Genomic DNA, 13,713 nt, shown 5'->3' with positions numbered 1-13,713 from the left:
TCTTATTGTAAAAATTGCTCAACAGTCATGTGTCAAATGTTTGAAAATGTCACTGACATATACGTTTTAAGTGTACATAATGTGTAGCCTAACATTTGAGGTTGTATTTTTCTTAATATTGTATCGACTATGACCCCATACTTAGATCTAAATCACGATTGGTCATGATTCATGATTTTTTTTTTTTTCGAACTGCATGTCTAGGATCTGGTCGTCGATGCACCCATTCAATGCAGTGACACTGCAGACACAGCCCCATCTCCACTGTATCGGTCCACACCTATGGTCCACACACATCCAACCTGACTGACTACAGTCTTGCACCGAGATGCTGATACCATTAGGGGGCAGTATTGATATTTGCAATCTGCAGCAACTAACCTCACCCATCTGCACTGTGTTGCGGGCATATGGGTAAGTATTAGTAATAAACACCAATCCCGTTTTAGCCAATATGTCTGTAAGAGCTATCAACATAACCGTATCTGAATCCAATGCAGTTTTCAGCAGTAGTGGAGTTGATGCGGTGCGGTGGGTATGCTGATCATACATAAATACCCCTCCACCACCAGTGTCTGGTGTTAACAGAAGTTACAGTGGCCTGGTGCTGTGATGCAGTAGTCAATAGCATGTGAAGAGCCATTGCTGAGGTATTGACACACCATCTCATTATGGATGATCTGTGGTGTGTAGGGAGAAACCTCTCTTCTCCTCACTTCCCCTTCCTATTGATCTCTTCACAGGGTGTCCTCTCCCTCTTATTATCTTAAAAGCATCTCTGCAACACTGGCTCAATCAATATCTCACTGTAGCTTTCCATGTCATTCCGTTGTTTTAGGGGAAGGTATCCGAACCTCAGCAGATGCACGCTCTAATAAGCCAAAGAAAGGAATCCATATTATTTGCAAAAGCTATAGTACCAAGGCAACCGCTGGATACATGCATTTTGCATTGCGTATTCTTTTAGATAGTGTAAGCGATGTAGGTATTCAAAACATTAGAATCTGTGATATGTGTTATGATATAATACAGCAATTACTATACGCAGCAAAATCCTCTACAAATGTGTTCCTTACCCACCGAACAGGACATTATAGCTGCCATTCCATTGACTCACATTTATGTGCTTTTTCATAATATTATGCATTTTATAGCTTTGATGGCGCCCCAAGGCCTCACTCAAACTCTTACTGCAGTAAGAGACACTAAAACTGCTGAGGCTGAAAATGACACAGTGCCACACATAATTCAAAGAAGAAAAATCCAAGAGAGACAAAAATCCTCAGTGAATTGTTTTTATTAACGCCCTCAGTTTTAGAAAACACAAAATGCACCAAACGATATCATACATGCACAGTTTCAGCATATCAAGATCAGCTGATGACTTTTCAATATGAAAACGTTTACCGCCACGATCTCACAGAGATCACCTGGACATCCAAATACTAAGGAGTGGCAACAAAAAGGCCAAGCGTTGTCATCCAGAGCTCTAATTGTGTTACTTCGTCAGTCTGTATGGAATTAGGAGTACATTTTTTTTTGGGGGGGGGGGGGGGGAGAGTAATTTGTGAAATCAATTTCCGATCAGGCAAGAAAATTGTAAAGTTGCATTGGTATAAAAAGACAAAAAGTACCGGTAGATAGTACTATCTCTTTTATCTGTTGTGCACCAGCCGACTACCTTGTAACAGGTAGTGCTTGTGCCATTGCACCAAAAGGCTGTGTGTGTGAAAGCAGCTGCTAAGAATTGTTTCTCTCTGCTCATGTTTATTTCAGATTCAGGGTTTGACTGAGAATTACAATTGGAAATAGGACACCACAGTTTGGTCTCCCAGTTCCAGGCATTGCTTGAAAACACAACAAAATACATACGGTACACTGTATGAAGGCAGGAGAGATCTCATTTAGCACTGGCTTGCCCACACTGGCTCTTGAATAGTATTTTAAAGCAACACTTGACCTTTGTGCAGAAGTTTTGAAAAAAACAACAAAAAAAAGCAACAACAAATCAATCGAGAACCATATAAGAAAGAGAAAATCAAAGTCAAAGTCTCCACATTACAGATACGATACAAAACAAAGAGGTTGGCAATGCTTCAATGTGCCAAAGACACAAGTTCATAAACTGTAATGTTGTCTATTTTTTCTAGTTCATTCAAACAATAAATCAGAACCAGATGAATTTCCTGTGTAAACGTTTGTTACCTTAACAATGACATTCTGTGAGGAACAAATGTATACAGATTAACCACACTTAAAAGCCACAAAAACAACGGAATAGGAATCAAAAGATTGCTTTCAGAAAGTTATCAACACTCAATCGGGGAGAAAAACAAACCTTTCGCCCTTCACATTTAATACAAACTGTATCCTGCAAGGGGACCTGACCTGGCCTTGGATTTTGGAACGTTTCTTTTTCGCTAGCAATCAATGGAAATTTGATAGAGGTACAGAAACTCAAACACTTTTTTTTTTTATTACCTTCCATATTGACCTTGTATTATTCTATTTAAATGTCTGCAATGCTCGAGTTGCCCAAAGCCCAGAACTAATAAATTAGTTTAAACCATATATTTTACGGCCCCTTACTAACACAGTTGAACACACATGCACACACCCTTGAATCTTCCCGGTGTCATCTTGATGGGATTATCCTGATTTAGTCCTCCCTAAATCGCGACACATTAGTCTTGGGTGGGTGTCATTAGTGCCGTTACTCCAGTATGCCCTTTCCCATGGAAGCCCCTCGGACCTGCTCTAATTTACTAAGATATTTTACTGTCTGCTAAATCATGGCACATATCAGGCTTTCCATTTGTCAAGTCGGACTGGTACATAGACCCCTTGTGTCTTGTGCTGACAGGTCGGTGATCTATCTGCTGCGGCCACTATCGAGCTATTGAAAGGTAGGGGGAAGCAGGTCTGAATACCTGAGCAGTTGGGGTTCACTGGATACATAAATAAACAATGACAACACATAGCCTACTACGTAAAAAAAAAAAAAAGCCTATACAACTGACAAGAAAAGAGACAAATTCACAAAGTATTATAACACAGCTGACCATACATTTTGCCAAATAATGTCTGGTGGCTAGATTTCAATGATCAGACTGGCACAATTGGCAGCGCTTGAATGCTTCTCGTCTCGACTGCAATGGCGGATGATGCACATTGACTGCACGGCTACTGTTTGTCTCCCAGATGGATGTAGACAAAACGATTACTTGCAATAAATCACCAGGTCTATAAAATGTCAGAAAAACAGAGAGAGATGTGCATCCAAATTTCCCCGAGCCCAATGTGCTGTTTTTCTAATGTTATGTTTTGTCAATATAAAGCTATTATACCATAGCCACAGAGAATTCTAGATTCTGATTGGCGGGCAGGTGTTGTGGTGTCTGGTTACCTTACAGTTACCTCCTGACACAGGAGTTTGTTTTCCATTATAAATGAATGCACAATGCGTATTGAATTGATTTGACAAATAAAAATTTTAACCCAAAGGTAGATTAAACATTCAGAGATTTTCTTTCGACCGCACCTCAACAGTTTTCATCAGCAAATGGAGTTGGCTCAGTTGTGTTAGAGTTGGTTCAGTTAACATGACTGAAGTTAAGACGAGACTGATACTAGTTCACAGCCCGTTTGTAACATGCCCGTGCCACCGCTTGGATTTGGTTCTGGTCTATTCGGTAGAGGCACACTCTCGCACCAAAGTCAGTTTGGCAGTTTTCTACAGAACCGCTGATCGGAATAACCTCACATTTGGCACTGCACGCCATTGTGTCCTCAGAAACACACCTGCCAAGTGTGAAGTAGATCGGATGAACGGTTGGTGAGAAACTCAAAGAACAGACAGACAGACAAACAGAGACGTCATCCGTTACAGTAAGACTAGTGCAGTGCCCGTTCTGATCCCAACAGCGTCACACTTGGCACTGCAGCAACACACCCAACAAGTGTGAAATACATCCGATGACACACACACACACACACACACACACACACACACACACACACACACACACACACACACACACACATTACAAAGGAAGATTCCTTTATGTTTATAGTAAGATAACCTAAGCTGTGCATGTTGGGGACGTGCCCGTGCACTTTAGCAGGTCCACAAACCTCTTCACCAGTGTGAAGGTGATTGAATGACCCGTTGGCAATATATTAGAAGGACAGATCGACACACACACACACACACACACACACACACACACACGCACACACACACACACACACACACATACACACACAAGTCTCCCTTTATAGTATGATGAGGATAGATGAGGTTGAAAGCTCAGGATAAAGTAGGAGGACCTTTAGCTGAGATTATTTTGTGAAACTATTGTTCCAGAGGTCAAGAATGAATTTTCTGGCTGGAAAAGTTTCAACCCTTTTAAAGGATTGGTTTGACATATTGGGATATTTGCTTATTTGCTTCCTTGCTGAGAGTTAGATGAAATACATTTGGGAAATCAATACCGGTCTCACTCTCATGTCTCTGCATTAACTAATGAACCAAAGAAGAAGAAGAAGAAGAAAAAAGACATTTTACGTGACAACAACATAGAAAGCTTTTCCATACGCCCACTCTGGTGAAAGTGTAAAGCCAGCCATTACAGTGAGGGGTAGGACGCGATAACCATTAAAATATGGGATGATGGCGTGTGAAAATAACACTCTGCACTTATGGGAAGTGTGATTGTCATTTTTTTCCAGGCTTTTCCGCCATTTGACATGCAGTTCTGATGAAGTAGGCATATCCTTGCCACTAACACATTCAACAAAGGAGACATTACGTGTTAATTGGTGAGCTCCAGAAGAGCTAGTAGGCGTATCATTTGTAAACTTTGGACAGAGTCTAAGCTTGTGGTTTCCTTTGCTTCCAGTCAGAATGCAAAACTAAGCTAATCAACTTTCTTACTGACCTCTCATCTAAGTGGGTCACAGAGCGAATATGCATCTTTTAAAAAAAATGTGGGAAATATTCCTTTAGACATGAATTTACAGTTAGTGGTGTTTTTGACTCTCCTTCAGCCAGATGATCAGACTGAATTGCCATTTTGTTCCCTTCTTACTATCAGCTGTCTGGTGCTTAGCTCCATGTTGCCTAGCAACACAAACAGCCCTGAATTTTAAGCTAGAGGAACTACTTTTTATGCCGTGCCAGTACTGTAAAAGCAGAGAACTGATACAAAATAGCAATATTAGTAATTGAATGACTGATATTTTGTTTTATTTAGATGATATATAGCAGTTTTTTGGGCATGTGGCCATGGTATAAAACCCACAGAGGTGGAGCTGCTCTGCAAATTGATTTTAATCAAACGTACACCTTTTTTGGCATATTCCCCTTCATAAGTGACATATATTAGTCGTTTATTGTCTGGCGATTGACTGATTGTTTCAGTATTAGCGTTGAAGGAAGTACACTAGCAGAATACCTCTCCAAATGATACTATATGCAGGCCAATATAAGCTATGAGAATGCAGAGTTAAGTCCAATCCATCTATCGGATCACAATCAGCCTGGGGCATTCCATCTTTAAGAGCCCTCATGGTACATTCAGCTCTACACAATCAAATGATAAAAGGTAAATGGTTAACACTGGCACTGTGAGCTGTTTTACGACTTTCATCTAGGACACAACCAACTTTTTAATGGCGCACGTAAAATATGAAGGTGGCTGCATTTAGTTCTAACACACTGAGTTTCAATGGCTAGTGTCTAAAAAGTGATGGCGTCACAAGAATCTCCAAAGGCACGGGTGAATGAACATGTTGCGACATTCGCCAAATCAGATGTGGAGAGGGAAAAAGGAAAATATATTCAAAAAATACAAAACACAACTCCTCCTCACTGCCCTCCGCAAGGAACACTGAGACCTTCAATAATAAGAGATGGCGAGGAATAAAACGTTGATGAAAGAACGAAGCTGTCTTAGCTATAACAACAAGAAGGCTGACACTACTTTGGCACGTGAATTGAAGTAAGGCATCTGAATCATTCGGAAAAAAAGAGTTGAAATGGATAGCATTGGCAGAAACGTCCAAACAGATCTGAGTGGAGAAAGAAAAAAGCTCAAGCATTTACCAATAATGAAGTGTCTGACAGTGTGCTCCACTCCTGTGCTGCCTAGTACCCGCAAACTAACACAGCAAAGTAGTATGTGGTAGCCTCCAAAATCCATTTTTAAAAGAAAAACTCATCAACTTTCACGAATCGAAGAAAACAAATACCAATAAGAAGGTGGAAAAACAGATTGTCATCGTGTCACGACGTTGACCTGAATGTTGATATTGCGATGGCGAGCAGCAGGGAGAGGGGGGAGACGTCCACGCTCCAGGCTCTTGAGCCTTGAGCACTCATACCTGGAACAAACACACACACACACACAAAAAACATTAAAAAGTCGGCAGCAGCACCAACACCAAGCCTTTGGAAGACCCATCTGAAATACTAATCGAAACAATAAATACATGAAAAACTAGACCTTAAAGCTATAGTGCGTAACTTTTCCATATAGCTGTATGTCGGTTACATTCAAGCCATTGCCAAACGACACAAAGTTGATTAGGCCTATCAGCTCTGCAAAACTACTCTCTCTCTCTGTATTTCTCAGTATGGCAGCGTTTACTAACTGGTGTCGCCCCCCGACACTGGCGCAAGAGCTCAGAACAAATCCAAAGAAGAGCTCAACAAAGGTTTCAGTTGTTGATTCTACTGCTAAGAAAAAACCTGGACGTACAGCATAAGGTATAAGATCTGTGTGCGAACACCAAAGGCTTGCCTAATATGTGCCGACCGTGTTGTTGTAATTACACATAATTATTCATGGGGGCGACATAAGTTATGCACTATAGCTTTAAGTTTAATTTCCATGCTATATTACCTGCAGATACAAAACGGATGCTTTTGCACTGATATTGAGACTGATACTTACATTTCCAAAACATAAAACATGCATACTGGTGTTTCACAGGGGTACTTTAAATGTGGTAAAAACTCATTTATGTTCTGCTTTATGACCAGTATTGTAAGTTAAAAAAAGTATTAAGGGAGCTGGGTGTAAAGGGACCAGGAAACCTGATGCAGTTTGCTCTAATCACCGGTTTCTCATGTATGATTTAAGTGACTCAATTAGGTCTCATGGATCACTGACTATTTTTCCTTTAATGGCATAACATCCAATTATAAACCTTTTCCTGGATAAAACATATATCGTTTATGGAAGAGAAACCTTCCCGAACTCCTTCTGATGTTTCCAAGCTACTAGTTTCCATAAACGCAGCGCTGTCTTTTGCCTCATCTTTTCCTTTGCAGTGGGCAAAGGAAGAAAAAAAAGTAGCCTATTTTTCAAATGAAATTTAAAAGAAAAAGCCAGTGTGGAATTCTATCTATCTTTACTGCTGTTTTCAGGGATTCAACCCAGAATATCAACAATGCAAATTAGCATGTAGAGCAGTAGAAGAGGCCCCCCCCTGGAGTCCCACAAGACAGTAATAGCGTCTAGTAAAAGTGGCGACAGAGATGGATTGCACTGCATATTTCAGCAAAAATATAAGCCTGGAAGAGCACAACGGGGGTGACTGGGGACACAAATAATGGTGAGTCAACAGAGGACAAAATGTCCCTGTCAGGTCTTAAAAAGTGCTAAGTGACTTCATTTACAAGATTGGTCGGATAAAAAAAAGAGATTGAGGTCCTGATGAATCTATATGTAAAATGTTGCCAATCTTAACAACATGTTGGCATCAGCTTATTTCAGGGCCACTTCTGTAGACTGAAAACTCAAGTTTTTTTTATTTTTCTTCCAATTAAGAGGGAACCAAAAAAGTCCAAGATCAAATTAGATTATTATTTCTAACCACACAACAGCCACAACTTGATTTAACAGGACGGCACAAGCATACTTAGTTGGTGGATCTTAATAGGATCCGAGGCAGGGCCCAGCCCTCCTTCGCTCAGCGTCCGAATGTGGATAGTGTAGTCGTCTTCTTCTTCAGGGAGGGTCAGCTCAGCTGTTGAATTGGCTGTTGTTAGTGTGTTTACCACTCTGTGTCTCTGTCTCCTGTATGACAGCTGAATGGGGGGGGGGAGGAGGGATAAAAACAATGTCGGGTGACACATTGTAAACATGTATTCTTACAGCCTGACAGCTTTTAGGGAGACACCACACAGGTGGGGTCGGCGCTTTCACTCAGTCTGATATAAATAATAGGAGCAAACATGCTACTTCTGGAGCACATTAAGGATGGTACACTCACTTGGTAGCCCGTAACTTCTGACTCCGATTCCATTGCCACCACGGGTTCCCAGTTAAGCGACAGTTGTGAGCCAATTAGGGTCCATTCCACATTGAGTGGTGGTTGGGCTGGTGCTGCGTCATATAAAAAAAAAATTCATTGCTACATGTCAGCACAGAAACATATCCCTGTCACCATCATTATAAAATAATGATAATATCTCTCTTTAGTGGATAACACTGAATCCAAGATGTCCAAGAATGAGAATAGAAGAAGATATTCTACTTCTGTGATACAAGGACGAAAAACATGCCTCAACAACACACTTATTCACTTTCTTTTTTTTACTGCATTGTTGGGGACATTTGTAGACTTTTTATTACAAGCCCCTTCATAGCTTCCAAGCCCTGAATTATAATTGGCACGGATGCAGAGTGAATCAAAACACATGAGCAGCAGGGTGCTGTGTCTTGGGTGCTGCAACTTACGTGGCTTTCTTGTGGTAACATTGATTGCAGGCAGGAAAGGACCGGTGCCCGCTGTGTTGAAGGCGCTGACTGTTAGGAAATACTGTGTGTTCCCTGCCAAGCCGCTCACTGTGACTGACGTCTGGTTCCAAGGCACCCTGACCTTCCCCATGGTCTCTGGTTTGGTGTCGTCTTCCCAGTATACCACCTGGTTGAGACAGAGAGCACTTTTCCTTTATCTGGGGTGTAAAGGTTACACTTTTTTTTTACATATGCATACTTTACATACACAAACGTGTGCACTTTCTATCACAAAGTACTTTCTTGGGAGAAATGTGATGTTGTCAAATGATCACCTCTGGGTGTATTCTCTCGAGACAGCTATCTTACCTTTCCAGCAGGATGTTTGATCTGAGATTACAAAACCTTTATTTATATCATTTGTATTCTGCTAGTATTCTGCTAGTGTACCTAGGATGTTTCACTATCATTTTAGTCCAAATAAATTGCTTTTAAATTGAATGCCCCTTCTGATTGGAACAACTAGTGTGGCTAACTTTGATTTAGATCATTACATTTGTTTTTTTAAGACATCGTCCTTAATTATCTTCAGACAACCTGCTCTTGTTTCTAATTTGACACATGATTTTTATATATTTTATGTAATGTTTTCTATTGGAATTTTTTCAGTTTTTACATTCTGTTTTTGATGTTGAAAGGTGTGTATTTGTTAAATTAAAAAATCTATTTGAATTTTTTTCTAGTTTTGCCTTTCTACTTCATGATTGCGAGCCGAGATTTTCTTGTCGCGCTACGAATGGATTTATAGTCTAATCGTTTTAGCACTATAATACATTGATCTATGTGGCAGCGCACGGCATGTAATATTTTTTTCTCCTACTAATTAAAATGGAGCTATTTTTTTAATGCTTTCAAAATAAGTGATTACACATTGAATACCAACTAAAGTTATCAATCACAACAAAGCTGACTGTTTTTGTTATTAATCCTTTTTAAAATCAAAGGACATGGCATACGTACACCCACCACCCATGGAACGTTCTGTCACCGCAATTCAATGCTGTTGCTGATGTTGAATTTGCTCGGATATGAAACGGCACAAAGGCTTATTCTTTTCCAGATGGAAATATTGAAATAACTTTGATCTCAAGAATAACAAAAACCTCTTCTCATTAAAGCTCTTTGATCGCCCTCATTATTCAGTCAGAAGTATGCAGGTGAAGTAATCAGGCTGTCCCAGTTTTTGAAGGTAAAATAGAACTGAGTCATCCATTTTGTGTTTCAAATGGGATAATTTAACATTTCCTATTTTTTTTTGTTAATAATGAAACTACCGTATTTTCCGCACCATAAGCCGCACTGGACTATAAGCCGCAGGTGTTATAATGTTTAATTACCATATGTAAGAGTTCGTGCACAGAGGGGATTGTCGGGAAAGAGATGGCTGCTTGAGGAAGCTCCCATTTATTAACATTTCAACAAACAAGTTGCATATTTGCATAACGTACTCAAGTGTTACCATTTAGTGCAATAGTAGCCTAGCTACTAGGGATGGGCACGAGTGTTTTCGCTACTCGTGTGATCGCTTGCATTCCTCGAGGATCAATCGATTCCTCATTAAACTTTTTTCTATTTTTAGAACGCAACGCATCTGTCTGCAGAACAACGGTTGACCGCAATAAAGCGCTCAATGCTTATTGTCAAACAGTCACAGTTAACATATAATATTAAGGATTTCTTTCCACAAGTTTAAAACACATTTTCCTCACTGAAAGTTATTAAATAGACAGGCCACAATTTAAACCGATCGAGTAGGTCTGCGGTGCGGAGAAAAAAAGAGAAAAAAAGCATGGGCTGTAGTTGTAACATAAAAAAATAGCCTAAGTCACCATTTAAAATAAGAAGGGCAGCAAATAATATAAAATGATTATCCTACAATTTAAATACATATAAATAACTCACCAAAGCAGATAGTGGTAGCCTATATTCAACCGCGTAATGCTCACTCCGTGTCCGTGAATAATTACCGCGACTAATTCCTATTGAAGGCTTCTTAAAGGCCTATTTCACCTGATGGGAATATGAAGGTGTATTGAATTCTGAGATCCTATGTAGTATAAATGTGCAAACAAATTGGAATTGGTTCATCCTAGCCTGAGAAAAGGCAGAAAGAGGTTTTATGGTCTCACTGTCTAACCCTACATTTCTCTTTCTGTGATGTCACAAAAAGAGAAATGAGCCTTTTCTCAGGCTAGGATGAACCAATTTAATTTTTTTTGCACATTTATACTACATAGGATCTCAGAATTCAATACACCTTGATATTCCCACCGGTGAAATAGGCCTTTAACTGTTGTTGCCTCGGAGCGAATGTGCCCAAGTAAGTCTTGCTTCTTCTTTACTTTTCTTTCCAAGCGGAGAGCACCTTGCATGCTCACCTGGAGTCTACTCATTACTGACTGAGAGTAACAGGTGTCATCTCCCCTTTTTATAAACATAACTTTATCATCCGCTTTGAAATAATTGGACAGTTATATTCCTGAAAATGTTCTTGAGGAAGGAGAGACCGTGTTCAGCTCCGCGGTGCTGTGGAGAACACAGGCTGCGCTGCGGTGGCACGGAGGTGGCAGTTATTTGCAGTTGCTGTTTGACACAACGCTCAGTTTATTGCACTGGCATCAAAATATTTAATTTTGTTAATTTTTATTTGATCAGTTTTGTGCCGTTTTGTCCACGTATATAACATTTTAAAATGGGGGCGGCCCGCCAGCCTAAAGGCTACAAACACTAAAAAAAAAAAAAAAAAACGATTTTCCTCATCCACCAATCGAGTTCATTTGAAACGAGGAGTACTCGATTACTAACGCCCATCCCTAGTAGCTACAGAACATATACTGTGCTGTGTAATAACAGGGTCGAAAAATGGGGAAAAAGTCGCGGCTTATAGTCCGAAAATTACGGTAACCGATTCCCATGGGACTGTGTTACACAACAGATTTCAGTACCATCACACAATATTTTTTACTATGGTATGTTGTCGGCATTCTGACAGGAGGCCTGCTATAACAGTGCAGCACAGGCTATCATGGAGCCCTGTATCATGATACCACATAACTGACAGGCATGTGAAAGGGCAATTTTCATTTCTTCCCTTGAAAACACCTGACATGTTTTCCTGTGGTGTCGGTACAAAGCGCTGTATAATTTCGGGGCCATAACAGTTGCCCAAACTGAAACAGCCATTACCATGGCGACGACGCAGAGTTTTTGGAAGTGATGGCTTTGAGGTACAACAGGGCGCAATGACAAGCGTTTGAATTGTGTTTGTGTGTGATTTCTCTTTCCATTTAAAGGGTAAAATGTACCTCGTAGCCCAGAACCCTTTCAGGGGTGAAGGAGAGAGGCTGCCAATTCACCTCAATCTCAGAGGCTGAGACACTTCTGGCCCAAACCCCCGCTGGCATCCCACTCGGCTCTGAAAAACAGACAACAGGAGACTTGAGCATCACTGCCTTCTTCTATCAGCGCAGAGACAAGCAGAACAAATCTCTTCAATTTTTTATTTATTTTTTACATTTAAAACTGTGCATTCCTGTTGCTCTCTACTGGGATGAATCATCACACACAGGTGGTGCTGGGAAATAGAGAGACCCCCTCTAAGCACGATGAGAAGTCGCATACATCTTAATGCCACCCAGGTTTTCACTCAGGTTTTGGAAAAGCCATTGACAAGAGTGGTGATATTTGGAGGCAATCTGCCGACCCTTACCTTAACTTGTTGCAGTTTTTCCTCCCAGTTTTCAACCTTTTTTTGCATGTTAAGAGATTCCCGCAGATTTATTTTCCTGCTCATCTTTTTATTTATCAAGCTTCTTTAGCGCAGAAGACGCAAAAAAAATCCCATTCAGGATTCTTTATCCTTGTGGAAAGCAGAACAAGTTTTGCAGCTTTGAGAAAACCCCACCCATTCCTCCCTTACCTGTCTCTGCAGAGTAGATGGTGACCACGGGGCTGAAGGGGCCCTGGCCTTTGCTGTTGTAGGTGCCGACCTTGACGTGAAACGGAGAGAAGGGCGCGATGCTCTCGTTGCGGTACACGTAGCGCGCTGCGCCGGGAGCCGAGGTGGCCACGTGAGTCCAGCTAACTTCTCCGAAGGCGCGGAAAGCAATGATGTAACCAAAGCTCTCACCATTCTGCAGTTCTTCGGGGACAGGCTGAGAGTGAAACACAAAACTATAGTGATATTAAAACATATACAAACCGCTCACGTTCACCCCGCCGCTGGGCTGACACAATCACCGCCCACTCTCAACGGAGGTTGCGTGACCCACAAATTGCTTTTGTGACCCACCTGACGAAATGAAATGAGCAGTAAAATGGCATTTAGAAAAATAATCTAAGCTCATTACAGAACGTCTGTGGAGCTTTTGAAAATGAAAAGTTATTTCTGTTTTTCATGAAACGAGAAAACTCAAATAACGAGATAGCTCTAACCAAACTAATGACTTCTCCAATATTTACATTATTATCCAAGTCCCCAAATGGTTTACTTCATTTTCTACATTTGTGCATTGCAGAAGAGTAATTCACCACGGATCAAAGCCTTATAAATGACAATAATTGCCTTACATGCTGTCTCCTTAGATAGGAAATTACAACAACTTTAGCACCAGACTTCAATTACCCCACATTTATGACACCCACAAGCCAAACAGGGCAGGGCCCTTGATTTAGCAAGAAATGTTGAGCACTTCACTCGAGGATAGGAAAGATTAAGTGAAGCCATTTTGAAAAACAGACTAGAACATAAGACAGATGACTTACCTCCCATGTGATGACCAGCTCAGCTCTGCTTCCACCTCCTCCACCCACGTCACCTGGCGCTGCATCAGGAACTACACAATAACAACAAACCTTGTTCTAGCCATATAAAAAAATTCACATACTGACAAACACATACTGAGGT

The 13,713-nt window shown here is 40.8% G+C and overlaps 1 protein-coding gene across 1 annotated transcript in view; it reads right to left on the bottom strand.

The window, feature by feature from the left end:
- Positions 1 to 6,286: 6,286 nt before the first annotated feature.
- Positions 6,287 to 13,713, bottom strand: part of cntn3a.2 (contactin 3a, tandem duplicate 2) — a gene marked incomplete at both ends in the record, with an annotated part of 30,089 nt that continues 22,662 nt past the window's right edge. The window contains 7 exons of the mRNA XM_080030509.1: positions 6,287 to 6,384; positions 7,927 to 8,095; positions 8,281 to 8,393; positions 8,748 to 8,934; positions 12,113 to 12,222; positions 12,727 to 12,961; positions 13,572 to 13,642. Of these exons, the coding sequence (XP_079886635.1) occupies positions 6,287 to 6,384; positions 7,927 to 8,095; positions 8,281 to 8,393; positions 8,748 to 8,934; positions 12,113 to 12,222; positions 12,727 to 12,961; positions 13,572 to 13,642 (983 nt within the window). The remainder of the gene's footprint in view (positions 6,385 to 7,926; positions 8,096 to 8,280; positions 8,394 to 8,747; positions 8,935 to 12,112; positions 12,223 to 12,726; positions 12,962 to 13,571; positions 13,643 to 13,713) is intronic.

Source organism: Ammodytes marinus (genome assembly GCF_949987685.1).
Source record: "Ammodytes marinus genome assembly, chromosome: 7".
NCBI classification, from domain to species: Eukaryota; Metazoa; Chordata; class Actinopteri; order Uranoscopiformes; family Ammodytidae; genus Ammodytes; species Ammodytes marinus.
Note: the sequence above shows the minus strand (reverse complement) of the source record. Positions and strands in the feature narration are given on the sequence as shown.